General features: G+C 43.3%; 1 protein-coding gene across 4 annotated transcripts in view; it reads right to left on the bottom strand.

Moving 5' to 3' along the window:
- Nucleotides 1–3,061: 3,061 nt before the first annotated feature.
- The window catches only part of LPIN2 (lipin 2), an 88,338-nt gene continuing 66,652 nt past the window's right edge, over nt 3,062–24,747 (bottom strand). For all 4 annotated transcript variants that reach the window (XM_046671493.1, XM_046671494.1, XM_046671492.1 and 1 more), the window contains 16 exons: nt 23,890–23,997; nt 22,837–22,963; nt 21,608–21,953; nt 18,673–18,772; nt 15,550–15,737; nt 13,689–13,782; nt 13,189–13,258; nt 12,353–12,442; nt 11,528–11,610; nt 10,395–10,539; nt 9,606–9,754; nt 8,970–9,056; nt 7,885–8,037; nt 7,387–7,501; nt 6,610–6,713; nt 3,062–6,276 (listed from right to left, as the gene is read on the bottom strand). In XM_046671493.1, the coding sequence (XP_046527449.1) occupies nt 6,132–6,276; nt 6,610–6,713; nt 7,387–7,501; nt 7,885–8,037; nt 8,970–9,056; nt 9,606–9,754; nt 10,395–10,539; nt 11,528–11,610; nt 12,353–12,442; nt 13,189–13,258; nt 13,689–13,782; nt 15,550–15,737; nt 18,673–18,772; nt 21,608–21,953; nt 22,837–22,963; nt 23,890–23,997 (2,104 nt within the window). In that variant the 3' untranslated portion in view covers nt 3,062–6,131. The remainder of the gene's footprint in view (nt 6,277–6,609; nt 6,714–7,386; nt 7,502–7,884; nt 8,038–8,969; nt 9,057–9,605; nt 9,755–10,394; nt 10,540–11,527; nt 11,611–12,352; nt 12,443–13,188; nt 13,259–13,688; nt 13,783–15,549; nt 15,738–18,672; nt 18,773–21,607; nt 21,954–22,836; nt 22,964–23,889; nt 23,998–24,747) is intronic.

Genomic DNA, 24,747 nt, shown 5'->3' with positions numbered 1-24,747 from the left:
TGTCACAACTAGAAGGACCCACAACTAAAATATACAACTATGTACTGGGGAGATTTGGGGAGAAAAAGCAGAAAAAAAAAAGATTGGCAGCAGTTGTTAGCTCAGGTGCTAATCTTTAAAAAAAAAAGAAAAAGAATAAAAAGTTTGAAAGTGCAGAAAAACTGACTTTTTGTTAATGGCTGTAGAAAGTACGCTTGAGTAAATTAATCTGTCATACAACTGCTACCCCTCAGCATCCAGGCTGTACACTTGGGGTTTTTTTGCTTGTAAAGATAGCCCAGATGTGCTTGCAGGTCAAGGCCCCTATGTGGTCCCCACCGCTGAAGAGGCGTTCCTCCAGGGGATGCTGAAAATTCCCATCTAATCAGCAGCTGCCCAAGCTAATGAGCTCGCTCTCTGCACAGCTCAGAGCAGATGTGGCTTTAAGAACTCTTGCGTTCCCAGGCAACAAGAGGCCCAACATAAAACTGATCACACTGAAAGCTGAGATCATCTGAAAAAAGCAGGAATCTTCCCATGGAGAGCACGTTCTGTTCCAGGGAAGCCCAGGCACGTTCCTCCTTTACCAGCAGCCACAGAAACCTCTAGGCTCAGCAGACCCTTAGCTCCAGGTGGTCTCTGCTCATCAGGTTGGTAATATCTGTTGGCCAATCAAGTGCCACTGGGGGAGGCAAGTCCACTAGAGCTGCAGGGAAAGATGTGGACGCTAGAAGCCAGTGTCCTTTGCCTAGAATCAAGCCACCAGATACTCTCATGCTGTAAAAGTTTGAGTTTCCAGGACTGTTTGCAAATGAGATTTCAGGGTGGCCACTGGACACTTGAGAGAGGAGCCTTCCTCATCCCCTCCTCAGCTAGGGACCAGTGACCGAGTATTGAAGGTCTGCTGTTGTAGTATTTTAAAGTCTGGACCTCTCCGTCCAGGAGGGGAGGGAGAATGGCCTTCTCATCCTCTGCTTCTCCAGCTGGGGCTCTGGCTAACCATGGCTGCAGTTACTGCTGGCTGACCTAGAAACGACTCACGGAAAAAACCCCAATGCGTGGGGCCAGCCCCGTGGCCGAGTGGTTAAGTTCTCGCGCTCCGCTTCAGTGACCCAGGGTTTCGCCAGTTCGGATCCTCGGTGCCAACATGGCACAGCTGGTCAGGTCATGTTGAGGTAGCGTCCCATGTGCTACAACTAGAAGGACCCACAGCTAAAATATACAACGATGTTCCAGGGGCGGGGGGTGGTGGGGCTTTGGGGAGAAGAAGAATAAGAAAAAAGAAAAAAATTGGCAACAGATGTTAGCACAGGTGCCAATCTTCTAAAAAAAAAAAAAAACCCCAATGCGGCGGAGCCTCTTCAGGAAGACCCAGCTGGCACACGCACACACGCTGTCCTCGTGCTCTCACAGCCCCTCTTAGAGACCTTAGTGCCAAAGGGACAAATGCTCAGCCAGAAAGACAGGGACCAGAAAATAGGTAGATAGTGACAATTTTCCTTTTTTTCTACTCCATAGATGAGAAATCTCTGGGGCACCAAGTAAAACTTAGTCCTCTCTCAGTGAATCTTGCCAATTCATTTACCAAAGAAGGTGAATTTCAGCTCTTGTGTATCCATGATAGGCTAATATATGAAGTCTAAGCAGGTCCTGCAGTTTCTTCATGATAAACTAGGACGAAAGCTGGACCACAGCCCGGGTAGGAGGCGGCATCTTTGGAAGGGAAAGGCCGTTCTTTTGTACAGAGAGAAAATGCAAGGTTGGCTGAGCTCTGGGCTGCAGGAGACTCAGAGCAGGCCCTTGCAGAAGTCAACAGCCCTTAAGCTGTGCGTCCGTGAGTGAGACGTACGAACCAGGCCTAGGACTTAATCAGGCACAAGGTTACAACTTCTAAAATAAAGTTGTGGCGGAGAAAAAGGTCAGGGCACTTCTTAAGATACGCAGAGACAGGACTGGGACAGTCTCCCCCGACATGCAACATTAGCAAATGGCCTCATTTAAATGATTAAAAGCAACAAAACAACACCAGCAATAAAGAATGCAAATCAGTGCAAATTGCATTGGAAATCATTTCCATGTTAGCACATTAATCTAGCTTTCTCAGTGACCCCATCATCTTTTGAACTGTTTCAATCTATTTGCAGTTTGAAAGGAAAGGAGTATTTGTGATCAGAGAGGCAGACCCAGGTCCATGCCCGTGGATTTGAACCGTGGCTTTGCATGCATCCAAATCCACTTTCTACATGTATATACGTGTTTTCCCTCTACTGTCCTATCAGCGGGAAGGAAGAAGGGAGGGCACACACAGAGCGTGGCAGAAGGGAGACAGGCTCTCGGAGCCCGGGGATGGGACGCACGCTGCTCCTCCCTGAAGCCGTTTAGAGTAGAAGCCATTTCTTTTAAAATCAACTTCCCTGTTTGAGCCCTTCCTTTCTATTCCCAACGTTCCCTTCACCTGGGCCTCTCACCCAGCCATCGTGTCACGTAGCAGCAGCATGAAATGAAAGCTTTTCCGTGCTTCAGGGCACACTCGCAAGGAGGGACGCTGGGATTCGCCGTGTCCAGCATCTGCTGCATCTGGTAGGGCCCAGCAACCTGAGGGGATAAAAACGCCCTGATTTAAATAACATGAAATTAACATGTGGGGTGTGTTTTGATCCAAGATCCCTTTGACTCTCCTAGGCTGATGCAAACATCAGGATTGCTAAGTGGCATTCACCCTGAGAAGGGTTTAGTGAAGGTGGGGTGGCAAGGGCTCTGAGCAGGACTCTCGGGACCCCTGAAGGGCCGAGGGGTGGGAGGGGAGCACAGCCCAGACGACAGCGCTGAGACGAACCAGAAACTACATATGTCTGAGTGAATCATCTCCTGGCAGAGGCTACAGAGCGAGAGGTTAGTTCCTGTGGGTGTAGCCTCACTTTTGGAGTCTGGTTTTATAAAAATAAGCACCAAAAAGAAGTCCTTTCTATAGACAAATTTGAGTGTCAGGAAAGATCAAAATGCTAATTTATGGAAATTACCAATTTTTGGCAAGAGTATAGAGAAGATGGTTTAACTCCCCTGAAGAAAAGAGTCAAATGCATTCAGTTTACATTTGTTTATTGTTGTAACATTTTGTTTCGAACATCAAACACTGCACCAAAATAGCCATTTATCTTGACAATTGTCTTTGCCATAACTAAGAGTACTGATGTTTACAATTAATTTCTGACAACTTAAAACTTATTAGTGGCATTGCTGTCTAATAATCAAATACTTCACCATAAACCGAATGTAATTATTAAATTAAAAGAGCAAAGTTTCCCCTCCCTTTCTTATCTTCCAAACAAACCAAAAAAGTAGTTTTCACCTGGAAAGAGCACTTACTCTAAACAAGAACTTAATTTCAACCAATTTCATTAAACCTAGCATGCTCTAAAACAGGGGAAAACAAGGCTTCCCAGAGTACATATGATGATACTGCAAAAGACAAAATTTCCTGGAAGGGTCTGTATTCACCAACTTAGAAAAAGAGAGTTTACTTTCTACCTATTTTTAAAAGGTCTCGCCTGCACCTTCAAACTCGCACCCCACCAGGGTGGGGTGCGGTCTCTCAGGGCACGCGTCCTTCCCAGGCAGGCAGCCGGCTGTTGTTCCTCAGCTCTTCTCCCTCTGATTGTCAGCAGCTTTCGTTTTAGGATATCACACTAGTAAGTTTTTTCTTTTTCCAGTTGAAAACTATGCAGATCTTTTTAAGCACAGCAAACAGTACTCACACATGGGGCTGAGTTCGCATGCTCTGGGCCCACACGTGTACTTGCTAACGCCTGCCGGAGAGGTGGGTGTCGACAGCACAGCTGCACAAGCTTCAGCACATGGACATCAAGGCAAACACTAAAGTCAGGTTGAACTGGAAAGAGGGAATGGGCCATGGCTATGTCAGCAGTGGGGCAGCCGAGAGAATGGCTTGGAAGAGCCCAATCTGCCTGCAGTCTCCCGGGGATCCCGCCCATCACCGAAGGCAGCTCAAGGCTAACGCTTCAGCGTTCGCTCACCATCGTAAGGGTCTGTGTACAAACACACTCGAGGGCATCTCTCTTTCACAGAAAGAACAAATGTCATTTGTACCAAATGGCAACGGATTTTCAGCACAAACTTAATACTTTCCTAACACTATGGTAATAGTAATAGCAATCATCCACTTTCAGCCAGAGGGACTCCTTTAAAGAAGGAAAACGACTCCTCAATTAGTGCATGTACCCACCAGATCAATCTGCAGTGACAAAATAACAAAGTCTAGTGCTTATGGACGCCAGGACAGAGGGAGCACCCTCAACCAGGGCAGGGAGACCTGATTCCTAGGTTGGACACTCTAACAAGGCCCCTGTGTCCAGAGAGAAGAGCTGATGAAGAAAAGGAAACTGTCTCGTCAAAAACTCTTTAAAGGACAACCTAAAAAAAAATACAGAAAGTGTACAAGATTTTCTGCACTGCACATATGCAAAGAAGCCCTAGGAAGCTCAGGTTAAGCACAGAAAGCTCGCGTTCTTCCTCTAAAGCAAAGGCGGTGGAGAGAACATGCTGAGGAATCTACGAGACAGACAGATGCTGCTCTGCTAGGATTCTAATTCACCAGCTGGGCAGAACTCTGTATAAATGTAACCCAGTTTCCCTAACCTACTGTACAAAAATGAACTCATTCACTAATTTCTCCTTGAACTACTTAGGATGGGAAGGTTTGCACTGGAGGAAGCGTGTATCGTTCCACCTCTGGGAACACGTGCCTCCAGCTTCTGCCACCGAGAATTACGTTCCAGGGGCTTTCCCACTGTCTTTGCATCCAACAGCACTAGGAAAAATGCTGAACAAGTCATTTCAACTCTCCAATCTGGAAAAATAACCACCCCCATTTCTCCATCTCTAGATCAGTATTATTTTGGGTGAAGCACGTTAAAACGAGGAGACCCCCAGTCCAAGCACAGGGGAAGGCAGAGGTGGGACTGGAAACCATGCAGAGCGGGGCGCCTGTATCGGCAGCTCCCGCTCTCTGCTCTGGGACTCCGCTCCCTGCCTTCTCACTGACCGAGGCCTAGGTTTGGTCCTTTCTGGTCCCCTGAAAGCCTCCCCTCTACAGCTCTCTTGACTCTAACACTCACTAAGGTGGCGTCAGCACCCAGCTTGACCTCTCCAGGCTCGCGCAGCTCCGGAGGGGCTCATGGGACAGAACCCTCCCTAGTGCTGTCTGCTCAGACTCTGACACGAGCTCATTACAACCAGGCAGAGGCAGAGAGAGAAGGACTCTGCCGGAGCCGATGCATGTGCACATCTGCAGCTCCAAGGCCTCCCTGAAAACAGCTGTTCTCTGTCGTTTAACCAGCTCCCACTGTTAGTACAGTTCTACAGACACTGCATACATTCAGCAAGACCCGTTTCTTCGGGCTAGGTCCAAGACACTACTTCAGGGTCTCTCATCATGGAGTAGTCACAGATAAGGAGGCGATGACCGAAGAGGATTTTCTTCCCCAGAAGCCCACATCTGTGGGGCTGGGATCAGCGGCCCTGGGGGCCCGCCCGGCCTGGCCGAGCAGCCGTCCTGCGTCAGTGTAGCAGGGGAGGAGGAGCCCACAGAAGGAACGTGCCCAGGCTGTTTGGACCAACATCACTAACTGGGCCTGCAGCAGTTCAGTGGACCCTGACTGCTACTCTGAAGCAAGCCCTGGCTCTAGAAAGAAACACTCTCAATTCCCCAGTGGAAATTATAACACTTTACTTTGCGCAATGTTTTGGTCCACTCTTATTTAGCTTCTTTTTTCTTCCTTTTAAATTATTCAGTTAAAGGAGCACCCAGTATACAACTTGACACAGAGCATGTGTGAGGACGAACCAGTGACAGGTGCCCAGCCTCCAAGCTCAGGTCCAAGCTCCCTCACTTGTCCCGCCGGGGCGCTGAGCTGCACTGAGCTGCGACCCGGCCAAGTCCATGGAGGCAAAGGAGGGCGGCAGCTCCAGCTCCAGGAGCTCTCTCTGTCCGTGCCAGCGCCTGCCTGGTAACATGTGTCCTGTTCCACACCTGTGGCTCAGAGGAGAGCCCAGTGTCCTCTGTCCAGCAGAACCGCCCGTCGCTTTCCCTTGCTCCAGGCGAGTGACTGAGGGCCTCCTCCTGAGGTGCCACCTCAGGCCAGGTCATCCAGGTCCACTTTGGGGATCGGGTCTCGCCAGTAGCAGAAGGAGCTGAACTCTGGGCATGGAAATGCGGAATTCTGTTCCTTACTGAGGAGTGGGAATACATGCTCCACGAGCTCGCTCAGTCTGTGATACCTAGGAGAAGGGAGTGGGAAAGAAATGCACACATTCTTAAAGTTGATTTAAGAGCACAGGACTGTAGGTTGTAAAGTCAGTTATTCAGATTCCTCAGACTGGCAGGATCTGAGACACGCCTCACTTCCCAGGGCACAGTATCCCTCTTCACAGTCTAGGATAATCTGTGATCCCATAAATAGCTATCGCAGAGGAGAAGACACCCAGGCAAGGAGGAAAGCCTCCAAAAGGCTGGTATGGTTCTGATACTTCTAGCTGGCCCTGATCCTTAGTATCCGTCTGTCCCCAACTTCACTCCTGGCTGCAGGGCGCCAGGCTGAGGAACACACTTACGATGACTTGTTTCCTTTGGTCCTTTCTTGTATTAATTCACCCTTGGGGTTCACAGTGAATATTCTGCAGTCTGGAACTCCAACTTGTGTGTAAGCATAGACATCCTGCAGAAGAAAACATCAAACAGGGTGACTAAGACAGAAGAAATGAGGAGATGCTTCTCTGGTTCCCTGTGAGCCAGAAGAACTGCATAAACAGAAGACTGTCCATGGGAAATGTGGAGCTGGGCACAGTGTGGCTTTGCCACCGAAACTGAGCTTTAGACAAACCTGAGCTTAAGAGTGAAGCAAAACCCAGAGCACGCTTGGGGAGTCAGAAAACTTGGGCACCAAGGAGATGCCAGGGGCCGAGCAGGAGGGGTGACCCGCTGCCTGCCAGAGCCCAGGGGGCAGCCCCTCTGCAGCCTGGGAAGGAGGCAAGTTGAGGAAGTGTTAATGAAGGGTGAGAACTCATGCTATGGTTCTGGGCGGATCCAAGGACGTGGCTTAGAACCACTTAGAATATGAGTCAGAACTGCCTCAGGAAATGGAACTGAAGCCACAGAAACAAAGACAATGTGCCCTTTGTCATATACCAACATTTTGGGGCAGATCTCCACCTACAGGACATCCCCATATGCAGAAATTTGGAACAGATAAAGTGGAAACCCATTTAGCAGAATGGACATTCACTTTGCTTATATTGGTTTGGAATTATGACATGGCTATACTCTAAGAAGGACATTTCTCTAAGTTTTACCCACCACGTCAGAATGTGTAGCCCAGAGGAGACACTCACATTGGGACGGTTTCCAAAGGCAGCGTAGAAGGGCTGCTTAGACGGGGCAAACAGATTCTTGATGTCATTCAGACACTCAATTTTGAACTTCTCTGGTTTCTTTTCTATCACTTCCCTAGTGGAAAAAAATACAATTACCAAATTCAGAATGGTAGTTTTCCCTGGTGTGTGGTCCTAAAAAGATTTTAATGCTCACAATCACCTAATTTTTTTAATCCTTTGTAACTGGTACCTTTCTTTCTCCTCCTTTGCTAGTCAATGTGATGATTAAGAAAATCTGATGGGGTTTAAGGAAGGAGAAAACTTGACAACTTGACTTTTCTTGACCATGTGTGACACAGACCAGGCGAGCTGTGTGAGGCAGAATGCTAGGGGGGAGCCAGAGAACCAGGAGACGCAGAAGCTCGAAAACAGACATAAACCCTTCCAACGAGCCTCATGCACACGCATGCACGCTCACACACACAGAGGCAGTGCAGATGCCTGCTGGAGAGGTACCTGTGGAAGGCCGAGAACAAGCTGCTGGGGGACAGCATCAGAGGGCCCCGGGGCAAGATCGTGCCCTTGTCATTGACCCAGTGCAGGTAGCCACGGGTCATGTCAGCCATGCCGATGGCACGGGCGGAACAGTACAGAAATTTGTAGCCATTCCTGAAAGAGAACATGTCCTGTTTAGACCATGTGCTTTGCCTAAAGGGAAAAAAGCACTTTCCTTTTAAAAGATCCAAATAAAGTTTCTCTTATTGTGAAAATTGAATTCTTGAATTTAACAGGAAAGTAGTTAGGATTATAAAGATCTCACCTTTCCAGGGAAAACACCACGGGGAAAAATAGAGGTATAGGCAACTAAGGATTATGCTAAATTTACAAGTATTGATGTATCTTCAGCATCGAGTCCACAAAAGCCAGATTACAGAACAGACAAAAATCCTAGACTATCTTTTAATTATCTGCTATAAAGTAAAGATACAAAGGACCTTATTTATAAAGACAATTTGCAGAATGCAAACCACTCAGTAAAACAAATGGCAAAATTATATCTGGGCAACCGACATACTTATATTATGACATTCTTATCTAACGCTTAAGACACTAATTTTTCAAATCAATTTAACTCGTATGTATTAGGGTCCCACGAAGGCCAAGGCAGTTTTCTCTGACAGAGAGGACCCCATGGGTGACATGTTTCCCTCATGCACGCGTGTATTACCTACTCAACAAAATACAATTTAAAAATATCCAATTGGTAAAAAAGAAAATCGGCTCTCTTGTTAAATTATAGCTAAAAAACTCAATTATGGCTGTAACTATAGATACAGGTAGTGCCTAAAACTCTTCACATTGTGAGAATGTGACCACAGAAGTTAAACACGTAATGTAATGCCCAGCGCACAGCTCAGGTTCCACAAATGGTGGCTGCCACTCTTCTCTGGGTGAGGTTATAGGAAAGAAGTGTGAAAGAAGAGCAGGAATAGCTGGATCATGAACAATTTCCAGGGGCTGATGTATGCTATTTTTCTATAGTTCTTAAAGCAAAATGCCAGCTCACTACGGTGCACTGACATGTGGGACAGGATACCTACTCGTTGATGGAATGGTAGAGCTTTGCTATACCCTGATGAGTCCAGTCTTTACCCAGCTGTGGAAGAATCTGTCCCAAAGCATCAGACCTAAGAGGGTAGAAACAGAAAAAGGCATCAGGAATCGAGCATATAAAGCCAAGTGTTCTCCTGTTTAGTCCAATACCAGCTGCCAAAATACACTGGGTGGAGGAGGGGTGGGGACACTCTACAAAGGCGATCTCGTCACGGCTTATTCAACAGTGATCCCGTCTCCTGCAAATACACCCACCGAGGAACCGCTAAAAGTAGCATCAGACACGAGAGCCAGATGTTCATTTTCAGAGATAATTTACAACCACACATCCTCTGTTTCTCTTCCCTAATCTCAACAGCTTCCTAGATTTTTTTTAACGCCAGACTTGAGACCAAAGAACTAAATCTTTCCAAAAGTGATTTTTGATGGTACATTTGTAAGGCTCTGCTCATCTCCTCCAACTGTAAAATGACCCTGTGTGGACTGCACCAGGACGTCTCAGCGCATACAGTTTAAAAAACACTCCCAATAGCGGCCAAGGTCAACCCGGCAAGGGACCCCCCACCACACACTGACCTGCGCCTCCCCTCCCTGCCACCCACCACGTAAGGGCTCCTGCTTACTTAGTTATTGTTCCATCGATATCTGAAATGATGACCTTGTCATTCCAGTTCCACAGGTAAATGGTCCCTGCGCAGCGGCAGGTACCTTGATACTGGGTTGTAATACTAAACACAACATCATTTGGGCCATCTTGGAGCTTCAGTTTTGCCTTTCATAAAAAGTAGGGGAATAAAGAAAATTAGAGAGAGAATTTTGAAAATGGTAAATCACTTTGATGGAATTACATGTAACAACTGAAAGTCACATTTTCCAATAATATGCAGTCACTGAGAGATTGCTTAAGATATAATGCTAAGTAAAAAAGTATCCTAATCTCTAAAATATATAAATATACATATGCATGTGTCAATGTATAAAGAATGGAAAGAAATACATAAATACGATAACTGTAATAAAAGAAAAAAAACCGGCCGAAAACATATAGTTTGGAAAGAGTCTGAATATTTACAAAACCACCGCTGGTGTTTCAGGACCCCAGCTCAGGATGGTTTCTGTCACATCAGCACACACCTGGCCCAGTGGAGTGCACACAGCTGGCTCACAACAAGCTCGGCTGAGGGAGAGCCAGCCTGAATGGAGTTTCGGGATTCCAAGAAACTTCTCCAATCCCCCCCCCAAAATAAAACCTCTCTGCTCTTCCTGCATACCTAATTAAGACAGCATTTACGCGACCACACACCAGGCAGCATGCATAAGGCTTTGCAGTGGGGAGACAGAAGGGAAGGACATCCGATTCAACAGTTACTAAGATAATCTGACTGGATCCCCAGGGATCACAGACGACTCACAATCTGGTCTGAGGAGAGTCGAAGAGACTTCTTATATGAGGTCGTGCCGCTGTGGCTCGGGGGCTCTGTGGGGACAGGGTCCACTTTGATTGATTCCTCGAGCTCCTGTGATCCCTCGTCACTCGAAGAGTCATCCTCGGCTGACCTATTCAGATCAACCCAGTTACTGAAGAGGCAGCAAGGCGTTTTATTGATGAGAGCTTTTCATTTAGGATCAAGAAAAGAGAAAGATCCTAAATGCATTCTAGAGGTGGGAAGAGTTGTTCCCTGTTTCCCATGTCTGAATATTCGTGTCACGAAGTGATAAGGCCACCTTCCTCCTCCGTCTCATGATTGACCAGAAGTTACTGTGTGGTCATCACTCGTCATTTTCTACTGTGACCAGTGAATGCTACTAGTCTACTGTCTCTTGTTGAAAAGAATATGTATGTTTCAAAAGACATACATTGTGGAAAATATAATTGTTTATACTGATCTAAAAAACTAACAGGAAAGATTTTATACACTCCTTTTAAAAGAAGAGAGTAAAGAGGAAGAAGATGAATGCTCAGGCTTAGACAGACTACTAAATTAAAGAGTCAGGGAGTGGCAGGAGAAGAAAGCGTCTGACTGGGGGAATACAAGGCTGGCAGAGACCAGGCTGGGGTATCTGATGGGCCTCCTCTCAGGGCCGGCCAATCCAATGTCCAAAGGGGTGCTACTTCTTCCAAGAGGTTAAGTTAACCCACACCCACTGTGAGATTCTCCTTCATATCTCCTTCTGCACCTGACAGGAAGCAGGGGGCAGAGGCCCCGGAGGCAGTGCATCTTAAGACTCCTCGAGACCCCCTCCAGGAGGCCTGCATTTCGCAGGCCTCTGCTTCCATGGCTCCAGGATGGGAACAAGGTATTCTGGAAGCAGTGATGAGCATATTTACTCCTCTGAGCTGATAATATTTTTTAGAAAAGCAGAAGTTATCATCTGCTAACTACCTGAGTGGCACAAACAAGCCACTTATTGTCATGTATGTCCACAGGAGAAAGACGTTTCTGACTAAGAATTAAACAAAACTGCCCAAATCAACCCAAATGCAATGGCTAAAGCAGGGGTAGCCCAAGCGCTGTGCGCCTGGAGGAAGGACAGGCGCCCCCACCTGCCACTGGCCGGCTCCTTTGCGCCTGACGGCAGGTCACTTGTCGGCAGCACCTCGGATTTCCCTTCCTTGGCCTCCGGCAGCTAAAACAGCAAGAAAGTAACGGCAATGTGCAAATTTTCCCCAGTGACAAGCAAAAACTCAGCAGCAGCCCTCTCCAGGAACAAGCAAAACTGCTTTCTTAATCCACAATTTAACAATGCTTAAGAAACAGACTTTCTCTAGTTTGAGCCAAAGAACAGAAACCTGAGACAGAAGTCATATGCTGCTACACAAAAAGCTGTCACTACAAATCCGGAAGTAAAAATTTTAAAAGAGCACCATTTCAAGTCACAAAGTATAACACAACTGGCCCACACTTGCGAGGGCCACAGCAGGGACACTGGGACTGCAGGGTAAGTGTGCCTGGTGCCGCTGCCCGCTGCGCAGCAGAACAAGCTCGACTTCTGTGTGGAAGGTGCGGCAGCAAAGGGAAAAGGGCAAGGGCTTCGGAAGGGGACTGGAGGCCAAACCCGAGCTCCAGCCCTCACAGGTATGTGCCCTTGGTGTCACGCTGCTTCAGCTCCTCATGCCCGAGTCTCCTGACCTATAGAACGAGAACTCAAACATCTACACTGCTGGGCTCCGGGGAGGTGAGAGTAACGCACGTAAAGCATCCAGCACAGAACCTGCACATTAGCTGTTCAAAAATGGTGACTATTATCATTGTAGAAGAGCATTACACAGCCCAAATTGACTTTCTCATGCTTGGCAAAAAGGTTTTTTGTCTAAATGAGAGATTCCCTTCTTTCAGCCCATGGGAAGGAGTGCCTCCAGGTCACTTACCTGTTTGGTCATGCTTTCTCTCTTACGCCAAAACCACCAGCGACCAGATTTCTTTGGCATCTTATCTTTGACCCAGGACTCGACTGTGGCCTGGAAACAATCAACCTGGGTCAGTCTAGCAACCTGTTGGTTACAAAGCCCTGGACTACTTTCTCCCTTAGCCTGCAGGATGGTGCCTTATTATGGAACATGAGCAATGCTTGCCACACCTCCCAAACTCCTCCAGAGTGTTCAACTCCTCTGAGAGACGGAGTATCCTCTCTCGTGGCAGCATGGCTTTGTGGCACTCTGTGGCGAGACAGGTAGTTGGCTATGTAGGAGCAGCCCCCTTAGGGGCTGGTGGTGGGCTGCTCTCACTTCTCTACCCTTGACAAATGTGGTTCTCATGCGTTCTGAGGACCAACCAGGACAATGATGTCTTCTTGGTGGACAGATTCAAGGCAAACCTTCAGGTTCTACATAACAGGCTTACTCGTCCCCATTTGACTTAACCACAATGATATTAAGCTTCTGGGGGCCACAGCACCTTCTTCTTCCTGCTTCTTTCCATGTTAATGAGAGGAAACTTTCTTCATTCATTCTATATTTAACTAACAATTAGTAAAATCTCTCAACTTTCATACACAACCAGAAACTGGTATAAATATCTCGTAAAAATGACAAAGATGTGGCAGCCCAGCTAATTTTCTAGATTTGGGGCATGAGGTAATTTGAGTGGGCACATAGAACTTTTTGGATCTTTTATCATATGAATTTTATATTAAATATAGATTTTTTTCTAAGTTCTATATGCTGTAGATATTTCTGAAAAGGCAACAAACAGTGGATCATCTCACCTTAGGCAAACTCTTCTGGAACACTTGCAAGCTAAGGATCATGGGAGCAGCCAAAGCCCAGTTATAGTAACTGTGAGAAATAAAGATTGTGCAAACCATTACACAGAGAGAGGAGAGAGAGAGAGAGAAGGGGGTAGAAAGGGAGGGAGGAAGGGAGCAGAGGGGGAGAGTAGAAATAACAGGAAATTCCTTATTCTTCTCAATGAAAAGATGATCAGCTAAATTTTTTGTCACATGAGTAATCTTTGCTTTAAGCCAAACTTCTCTGAATAGAAAAGCAGTAAAATCTATACAACAGAATAACATTTCAGTGCCTTATTTAAAAATGGAGTTGAGGCTTCACTTTCACTACCAAGTCACTGCCCATTATAGAAGCCCACTGCTCATTTATAGGAGATGGTATATTTTATGGCAAGAAAAACGGTGATGGTTAAAAAGAGCACTTGGAAAAAGAGCACTCCAAGAGTATTTAACAATTATAAAAGCAAGATTGCACTTACCGGTTATATATCCGTATTACAAGGTTAGGATTGTCTATAAGTCCAGGGTTTTCTGCAAATTCATGATAAGTAATGATATGCTCCATGAATTTTTCTGCAATGGAAAACAATGATCAATTTGGTCAGAGATGACACAAATTCCCATAGGAGATGATCACAATGCTCTCTGCATTGACAGCACTACAGGATAAGTCCTTTTTTAAAAAACCTATTTTTATATCCGTCAAAAACAAAATGTCAGACACTTTTTTCCCCTAGGGCAAGAAAGAACAATTCCTTTCTACCCTCTCCCTTTTCCACCACTCCTCCCCCAGTGTAAAAAATAAAACAACAAAACGAAGCAAAACAAAAACAAGAGATATGCCAGAGAATTTTAAAAGGAAAATAGATTACAGATGTGGCCAGAGAGAGAGGAAGACACACACACACACGTGTATACACACACACTGTATAACTAACGAAAACTGAGAGTTTCATTCCCATCAAAGGGAGACACTCTTTACTGGCAGGCAACTGCATAACTGGGGAATATTCATGGGGGTCTCACAGCTTTAAATGCGTGCTACAGTAGAAAACAATCAAAACGTCTTACAATTGCTTGGAGAAAGAAACACACACACCAGAATTCGAGTTGGGGTCTGTCTAGAAATAAATCCCAGGTTCTTGCAGAATGAATGAGGGTTTTGCGTGAATTTTTGTACCCTGTTCCTAAAGCGTTCTAGGAGATCCAGGCTAACAGAAATTTCTCACTGGGATGGTTCCTCCTGGTAATTTGTCTATTATTTACTTTTACTTGCCATTTCTGCCTCCTCCAATAACAAACTCTACCTAAGTTACCAATACTTTCCTAAAAAGCATAAAATTTATTGTTCATATAAATTGTATATTTTCCACATCCCTACACCTAAATTTTAAGTGAGGGCTTATGAGGATTATAATAAGAATGTGACCTATTTAATTTCATCCTTAGAAGATACCATTGGCTGTAACACACTCAATCTCTTGCAAAAATTAAAATTAATAAATAGAATTAAGAGATGGAGAAGAGAGGCATAACGAGCCCACTATGATCCTAAAAAGAAGAACGTTGAGGAAAGCAGAGCTGTAAGGCTCCGGGCACCCAGTCTGCCATATGCAGGCCTTCAGCTGCTCTGGGGTGAGAGAAGACAAAAGATGATGCTAGCCATGGAAAGAAAACCTTTCCTTAGAGGAGAATCATTCAAGGGCCACCAGCCAAAGTGAGGAAATATTAAGAGTTTAGTTTACAAAGGAAAGTAAAACCAAAAAGGCCTAAGAACTTGGGACAAACGCACGCTGGTGCCCAGCCCACAGCAGAGGCGTCTGTACGACCTCTGCTAAACAAGCTCCTTCCTTTCTCTTGAGCAAACTTCACTCTCCTGGGCCAACTCTGAAGACTGAGACAGAAAGTAATCCCTTCTACTTTTTGCCAGAAAGAACATTTACTCAGTGGATAATCAATTTCAACAACTTCAGGCCCTACTCTCATGTCTAAGGCCCTGTGCTTTCCAGGAGGACAGCTGGAACCCAGTCCCACAAATATTTCAACAACTTTACAGATGAGAAAACAACACAGTGTGAGCTGACCTTGGCTCAGCAAACAGGGTGGCCTGAGAACTCTCAACCTCTTAATGTGAAATGCAGCCTTCAAGGTACCCCCGTCAGCCAAGCCATTTATCTGTAATGTCACTCCACATGAGGTACCTTAAATGAGGGGTTAAGGTCTGACATTAAAGGGAGATCACCTGTTACCTGCACAAGATCACTAAAGAATTTCACACCCTGAAGTGGCAGAACCGCAGGTTTTCTATCAAGCAACGGCAGGCACAACTGCCTAGTGTACCTTTAGAAATTTCTCCGTTCTCACTGAGGCCCCCACAAAGGGAGAGGGTGACGTCGGGCAAGTCCATGGTAGAATCCAAGAGGCACTCAGTGCCACTATCAGCGGCCGCGCTTCCCACGGACTGTGGGGACTGGGAGCCAGAAGGCGTGTCAGACTCGGGCCACTGCCTGGAGACGGGGTCTGATTCACTGTGGGCAGGGGATGGGGAGAAAAGGATTTGCCTTATTACAACTTCTTGTATTCCTAGCTTACTACGTGGTTCTCTGAGGGCTTGAACCAAATTAACATACCCCCTTTAAAAAGGAACAGATTGACCAACAATCAGACATAGCTTTTCTTAGGTGGTGTTTAGAATCATAGCATAAATGACATTAAAAATAAATAACCTAATAGCACTACTGAGGAATTAACTGTGAATACAGTAAATATGTCGCAAAAACCACTTCAGTTATTCATAATAATGCAACCTTTTTAACCATGGCCTTTCTGATTTTAATTAAAAGAGTAAAAGAGTTACAAGCATTTATTTACATTTCCATGATGAAAATGACAGAGTAATTAAGAAAAATCTGATGTTTGGAAACCTTTTGATCCTAATTTCCTAGAAAAAGCTGTGGTACATACACATCCTGTAGAAAATTACTGTAGTCCAGGGCTGTTTTATTTTTAAAAACAAGGCTTTTCTAAATTCATCTGTTACTTCACAAAATAGAACAAAGAAATTAAGCAAGAGAAAAATTTCAGGAGGCCAGACCCACCTTCAAGAACTATACTGAGAAAGAAACTAGAGACAAACCGTTCTGACAGCAGAGAGGGCCAGGGCTGAAGAGAGGCTTACTCAGTATTTTCACTTTTCTAGATGGAAAGGCACAGAGCCAGGTTTTGGTAAATGATCCTAAGGGAAACTTTCTGTAATGGAGCGTAAATTTGAGAGGAAAACATGGAAATGGAACCTTAAGTCTCTTAATCATGAATGTTTACTGCTCTACACCCTTTGAATGGTTATTTACTGTCACACTGAGATACTGCTCTAGAATTTTCAAATTCTTTTATTTTATTCAAAAAGTCGGTATATTTAATGTATGCAATCAATGTATGTAATCTGGTGAAGTTAGATGATCTCTAGAAAAATCTCAAATTTGAGCAGTAGGTGGCAGCAAAGTACAGATATGTCATAAATGGAAAAGTTCAAAAGCTGTTATGTTTGCATTTGAATCAAGAAAAGATTTAGGTTTTTGGAAATTTTCTTCTCTTAACAGCAATGCATACCCATACCACAATATTGAGATTAAATGGAATAGCAGTAAGTTCTCCTTACTGGAAATGGTGAAAAAGCCAAAGCCCACCTGAAGCAGAAAACCTGTTGTTACACTGGGGTTGAGGGGCAGGGCCAACCCCCGGGGAAAACAAACAGAAGGCTGCTGTGTGTTCACAAACTTGCATCTCCTCCTCCTTGGCACAGGGCCAGGTCCCCTTACAGTCAGGTGTGGCCAGGTGACCGTGTGACCAAGTTGTCAGACAGGGACAGAGGGGTGCTGTGCCCTTCCCCAGCCTGGCCCTGGAAAGCTCCCCTCTGCGATTCTCTGTTCCTTCCACAGGGGTCCTGCCAGAGTGGCGGAGCCTCAGGGTGGAAAGAGCTTGTGCTCCTGAATCCTCATGTGCAAGGCCTCCCACCAAACACTGGCTCTGGAATATCCCACGAGCAAGAAACAAACTTGAGCTGTGGTAAGCCACCAAGGTCTTGAGTTTGACCAGACAGAGCAGCTAGTATTACCCTAACCAGTGTAACCTCCAAACACAGGGAGGATGCCACCTGACTCAACACGTCGCCAAATCCACAGAAGTAACGTGCTTTATATTTAGCTATAATTATAAATACCGGATATTCAGTCAAGATGACAATGATCACGATGACAACAAAATAATTGATTACAAGGATTACAACAGTCTATCTTTAAGTATTTAAGAAATGTTTCCAGAAATAATTCATTCATGAGGTAAGAGGTTGCTTGCTGTGTGGCAGTGACCCCCCCACAGTCAAAGTCTAACAGAGCACAGCAAGGTCCCATTGCATTAGTCACTCTCATTGTTTTAAAAGGAAACTAAGAAATCTACCTTAGGGATACCAAAGTAAATAAACGATTAAGGACAGGGAAATATGATGATTCTAAGACAGCTTACATTTTAACAAAAAATGGAGCAGTTTCAATTTTCTCACCCTAAAAACCCAACTGTTACTTATACAAAGTAGACATTTTGAGACAAATTTAGGGCAGAAAGCTAGGAAGGAGTTTTAAGGACCTTCCAAAAATATATATAAAAAATTTAAATATCTTGTCAATCTTTCTATTTTAAATAAAAACAATGAAATGTTTTTCAATAACGTATTTAAAAGTATTTAATCATGTATGCCTACAATTCAGTATATCCAAGCCATACTTCCGTGGGGCAAAGTAAATTGGTTTTTGTAATCATAGAGTATTATAATGGAATTTCCCTAAGAATGGAGATGAACTTGGGAAAACAGTACACATATATCATATCTGAGGCGTTAGAGTTATTCAAAGGGGAAACTTGTGAGGGAGGCCAGGGAAGTGTGACAGTAGGGTGAGCTCTAGGGATGTGGGGGGCAGAGGCCAGCTGGAATGGTGCCTCACCAGACCTGGGCCCGAATTCAGAAAGCCTGGGAGCTCAGACTCACTGAAGGAGTGAAGGCATTCCTCGTAAAATGTTTTCAAATAAAGGTATATTACCTTTAAAACGCATAATAAAATAAATGCTAATGAATTTTCCGAAGCATCCTGAGTTTGGATTAATGCCTGTAAGGAGTGCTAATCTAACGTCATACCCACTGCTACATCCTTATGTAGGTTTAACTAATGCACCTCTTCTCCTTCCATTGAAAATTTCTTCATATTAAATAGGTAAATTATTAGTTTCAAATCACTATTGTCCAAACAACACATATACAATTTTTGGATTTTCCAAAATCTGAAGCAATCATCCAACTTAGCTAAAAGACACCATCATCCTGCTCTTTTTTCTCAGACAAAATGTTTTGCTCTCAAAATAGCTACAATATTTCAGAGCTGTTCACCTCTCAACATAGAAAGAATACTCTACCTTTTAGGGAAATAGAGAGCTGCAACTTCAGGTTCTAGAGCCTTTAAATCATCTAGGTAAATATCATCAGGTCCCTGGTGTTGGCTTCTCTTGTGGACACCTGTTCTCATAGAAAAAACACACCAGAGAGAAGAACTTGGTTATCCTTCATTTACAACTCTGCAGGAAAATAAAGGTTTGCAAATAATAAAGCTGACCATGATGAGAACTGCATTTTATTTTAAAGGTGTTAACTAACCTTTGCACTTGTGTTGGTTCTCAACCATTCATGAAATCGAAGAGAAATTCAGTGTCACACACATAACAGTTGCTCAATGAACATATACTAATTTGCTCATTCTTTCATTTGCTGTTACATGAATAATCCTAGCCTTTAAATCATATTTGATGATAAAGTTTTTTCATATTTATAGTATGAACAAGCACAACCAAACTTGATGAAATCACTGGCATTGAGCAACCATTGTTCTAAAACCATGAGGGAAAGGTTGTTGGGGAACAGAATGGTGACAGGGTGCCAAAGCATTACCACATACGACCTTCTGATTGCAAAAGAAAAGTCCTTTATGATAGACAAATCTGGCAGACAATACCTTAAATGATCACATCTAGAATCACTAATAGTGGGACATTTTAAGGTGTAATATGAAGTACCCAATATATCCCATAAAGTAATCCTCAAAACATAAAACATATTTAACCCACATCTAATTAAGCCTCTATATCTGTACTGCCCACTAGGGTAGTCACCAGCCACAAGTGGCAACTGAACACTTGAAGTGTCCTAGTGTGAAGTGAGGTTATGCAAAATGTGTTAAAAAATGTATAAAACACACACCAGATTTCCAAGACTTACTATAAAAATTGTAAAATATCTCAATAGTTATATTGATTATTTGTTAAAACTATAACAGTTTGCGTTTACTGGCTTAGAATATATTACTGAACTTACTATCACTTGTTTATTGTACTTTTTTAATGTGAGAAGACAACGTTACACATGTGGTTCACATTACATTCCTGTTAGTGCAGTTCTAGAGCTGACTTCCAATCTAAGAAACACGGGGATGTCACCGTGAAGAAAAACAGATAAATCCAGAGCACGAAAAAGGATACAAGACACTTGGCTGAGCTCTTCCAAAGGTCAGCATCGCGGGTGTAGAGGGGGAGAGAAGTGTAGTGAGGGAGTGTGTATGTGAGAGAGTGAGGGAGCATGTGCGTGTGTGGGGGGGATGGGGTTGTTCTAAATAAAAAAGACTAAACACAAAAACCAAATGCAACATGTGAACCTTGATGAGATCTTGGTTTGGAAGGAAAAAACCAGCTAAAAAGCTGTTCTTGGTACATTTGAGGAAACATGAATATGGCTTCTTCAAGATGACAATGGTACTTGTATATAGAAAATGTTCTTATTTTTAGAAAGTGCATCTTGGAATATTTACCAAAATGCCTGCAACTTGTTTCCAAATGGCTTAAAACAATACAAAAATGTATGTGTGTGAGTAGAGAGACAGAGGGACAGAGAGAGAGAGAAAAAGAGGGAGAGAGAAAGCAAAAATGTATAAGAATTTTTCTAATAAACTGTTGGGGGGTGGGGAACGAGGCCAAATGAATGGTGGAAACACTCAGTGCTCCTATGTCTAGTCGGCTCCTACACTACGTACTAAGTTTCCTAGACTAAAACCAAACACTCTCTCTGAAAACTGGATTTTCCCTCAACATTTCTTCGAGTAGAACACATGGTCTTTGGTTCCAGGAGAAGTGAAAGAGCAGGCACACCAAGTTAAGCTGGGTCATCAGCTGAAAGACCACAGTTGGCCACAAACACCCTCGACAAATTCTTTTCTTTTAAATAAATTATTTCTGAGTGATCCCAAAGGTCCATACCAGTAGTGGATACTTACTAAGCCAGTTTGTAATTATTCAACCTCTGGTGCTAGAATTTTTCAAAAAGTGAAGTAGGTATTTGGCTATATGTGACAATGGGTATTTTTAGTGAGAATTTTACTTCCCTAAAAATAGGGCCTAAGGCCAATGTTCAGACAGTGAGTATGTTCTGGCTCTTATTGTACCAAGTATCAATGGATAACTTTATATATATATATATATATTTTTTAAAGATTTACTTTTTTTCCTTTTTCTCCCCAAAGCCCCCTGGTACATAGTTGTATATTCTTCGTTGTGGGTCCACCTAGTTGAGGCATGTGGGATGCTACCTCAGCGTGCCTGGATGAGCAGTGCCATGTCTGCGCCCAGGATCCGAACCAATGAAACACTGGGCCACCTGCAGTGGAGCACGTGAACTTAACCACTTGCCCACGGGGCCAGCCCCAACTTTATATTTTTAAATAGTAAGAACGTTCTGATTTACTCAACTTGAGTTCTAAAAGTGAGGCAGAAATGTTGAGCCAAGAGTTAGACTCTATCTTCTGTCTGTTTTAGAGGGAAATAATCAAAGAAAGAAGAGCACACATACTGATAATTAGTGTACATTTATTTATATCCCATATTTTGCAAAAAAGTACTTAATTTGGCCTCAACTAACCAGATGTTTCAGATGAAAACATTTTTCTCTAGTCTAATTTTTTGTGTTTAAACACGTATAATGTTTTAGGATTCCACTTCACTTTACTGACAATAAGGTGTCAATAAAGTGGTTAAGTTTACTCATTAACTGATTTGAAAATTGCTGTTTATTTTTTCAATAAATGTTTCTCAAGTGCCACCTGAGCAGCAATGGCAGGGAGGAAGTCAGGGTCCTGCTCCAGCGGAACCTGCAGTGCAGTGGGGGAAGCCACGTTAAACAAGCCATTCGTGTGCGACAGGTTCTGACCAGGGAGTACCAAAATAAAGGCAGCCACCACACGCTATCTGAAACACTGAAATAATTTACCATCTAAATTAGAGGCCCTGAGGCCACTAAACAAATGATTACCTTTCTTCTTTGACGGCGAGTCTACCTTAGCTGCTGGTTTTGATTCTGAGGGAGCCTCCAGCAACAAGGGGTTAGGAAGGTGGTCTGCATCTAACATAGATGAAATCGGAGGTGGCTCCAGGAGAGGTTCGACAAGTCCTGCACCTCTAGTTGCATCGCTCATCTGCTTACACAGGGCTCTGGGTTTGGGTTTCACTATGGTACAGACCGTTTCTCCCATGGTAGCATCCTTTTCAACCTCACTGCTGAGGCTGTCCTCACTTGGAATTACCCGAAAATGGGTATTTTCTGACGGTGTAATCGTAGCTGTCCTAGGATGATGGTCAGATCTGTCTCTTTTGCTGACCTAAAAAAGTGGAATTGTTTAAAAATTAAACTACTTTCAAAGGTGTTTGTTATAATCTATTTCTTAAGCTGGGTGCAGGTAAATGTTTATTTTATTTATAACAACACATTCAGTAAATACATTATTTTGTACGTGTGAAATATTTCATAATTAAGAAGTGGGAGAAAAACTAATAACTGAATTTTGTTCAATATCCTGATATTTATAAAAGAGTTATATTTATACCTGTTCTACTATGAAGAGTTAAACACTGGAGAAGACTGAGGAAATATGACAATTTTTACATACGTAGAGGGAGAATATTCATTTTGATGGAGAAAAGTTGAGTGCTACATGACAATTTAGCCCTGCTTGGTCTACCTCAAGGCTCTTTTAAAACAATGTGAAAGTGGACAGTCAAGTCTCAATGCAATCACACATATTAGCAAAGTGTATGTTTTTAAAAAACTAAATTAAATAGAGGGGTTAAGCATTTTCTTTCTCAAGAAATACATCTTACCAATTCTTGGTTCTTTCATTATGAACTGGCAAAAAGCTTTCGTAATCAATTTCCTGTTTAAAATTTCAGTGTGGAAATTTTAGTTTCCTTTAGCTACCTTTAAAATTTTCCTTATTAAAATGTTAATTAACAATCAACATTGTTTACTAAATAAAAACACAGACAAAATAATGCTAGGTTCCTTCTGCTGTAAACACACAGTACAAATGTTACGAAAAACATTAAATCTGGATTTACTTACGTAACCACATGAGGGCACTATCATCGTTTATATTCATTCAAGTGAGCTCGCTCAGAAATCGCCCCTGCCCCTTTACTCATGGACGAGGGACTCCTCACATGTTTTTAACTGGACACACTTAACAGGCAAGTAAACCCTAGTACCTTGGTGGACTCTGGGAACCCGCCCCACGTCCACTCCATGTGGGACTCAGATCTGAGCAGGCTCTCGGCAGGTTTCACCTCCAGCTCTGAATCGCTCTTAGGACACACTGCCGTTGGGGAATAGGCGCTGCAAACACAGGACAAAGAAATGTGACAACTTTAAAGTCAGGAACCTCAGTCTTCCTGAGCTCAAGAGATTAAAATAAAAGTCTGAATACATCGGCTCTTAATTTTTTTTAGGAAGATTAGCCTTGAACTAACATCTGCTGCCAATCCTCCTCTTTTTACTGAGGAAGACTGGCCCTGAGCTAACATCCGTGCCCATCTTCCTCTGTTTTATGTGGGACGCCTGCCGCAGCATGGCTTGACAAGCAGTGCCATGTCCCACCTGGGATCTGAACTGGCAAACCCCAGGCCGCCGAAGTGGAACGTGCAAACTTAACCGCTGCGCCACAGGGCTGGCCCCTGAATGTATCAGCTTTATCCTGCAGATATAAAGACTCTATTGAAGGAAATGTCAATGATTTCTTCCACTTGAGTTCTTTAATAATGAAAACAACGTCAACTAGTGTTTATCAAGGACTTGTGACTTACTGGGTCCCCTGTAAACACTGTAAATGCATTATCCCATTTGATTCTCACAAGAAATCAGTGAGAAAGGTAACTTCACAGAAGAGGAAATACATGGAAAGATGGGCTAAATAAACACAATTAATGTGAGACAAACTGGATTTGAACAAAGTGACTGCATGTTTCTTCACAATATTATCCACATTACAGTTAATAGTTGATACTAAAAGATTACAACATAAGAATTATAGAAGGCCAAATTCTATGCTGATTAGACAGATCTAGACTGACCAACATTGTGAGAGTAAGTCAGATCAAGTTTAGGAACAAAATAATTATTGACAGGAATATCCGTATTCATGTTAAAAAGTACACACTGTTCCTCTCTGTACGAGAGAAATGGGAAATATTATAGGTGAGTAACAGAAAAGCTACTTGATATATCTTTCCTTTAAGAAACTTAGAAATTTCAAAAATACCTACTTGTCTAAAGGGGACCAGTCTCCATCAGATAAGGGGTAGTGATCCCCAGAATGGAAAAGCAAAGGCTCTTTATATTCTTCTTCCTTTAAGGAAGCATTTGAGGATCCTCTGTGAAAGGAAAAAAAAACAAAGAAAGGCAGGAACAATGACATTTATGTCAGCTTAAAAATAGCCCCCAAGTCTACTGACACATCATGTAAACGATACAAGTGAAGAAGGCCAAGTGATTATTTACTAACCCTCTGAAAATGACAATGTGAAGGAGAAAGGGGAATTCACTGATGCCATCACTGTACATTACTACAATCACTTTTTAAATATGGGATAAACAAAGGAAGGACAGAAAAGATGATGTGATTAAAAATTCCTTTTTACATCCCTTAGGGGTAATGGATTCAAAGGCTAGAAGAAGAAAACTAAGGCTTTATGTATATTTCATTCAATCTTTACAAATCTGAGGTGGGACTATCCTATTTTAGATATTAGGCATCAAGGACCCAGAGAAGTTGACTAACTTCTCCAAAGTCAAAAAAGCTAGTAAGTAGTTGGATTCAAAACAAGTAGGCTCTTGTTCTTTCCACTGTCCTCTCCTGTATATTTCAGAAAATATATCAGCTGAAAACAAGGGCTATGGCTCAAAAATTTAAAAATGCCCTAAGAACTCTTAAAAACCTATAACCTATTTTTCTCTTGGCCTGGCCCAAGCATTAACTGAGAACTATCTCCTTACTTAGAATCTACATGATGTCAGGATATGAGGAAGATGATGCAAAAATATGATAAACGCTTTAAGATTCATACACAGACCTCGGAATTACAGGAGGACGAACTAATGCTAGCAAGGTTTTAATTAATTCA

Source organism: Equus quagga, chromosome 9 (genome assembly GCF_021613505.1).
Source record: "Equus quagga isolate Etosha38 chromosome 9, UCLA_HA_Equagga_1.0, whole genome shotgun sequence".
NCBI lineage: Eukaryota > Metazoa > Chordata > Mammalia > Perissodactyla > Equidae > Equus > Equus quagga.
This window is presented reverse-complemented; position numbering and strand designations above follow the sequence as displayed.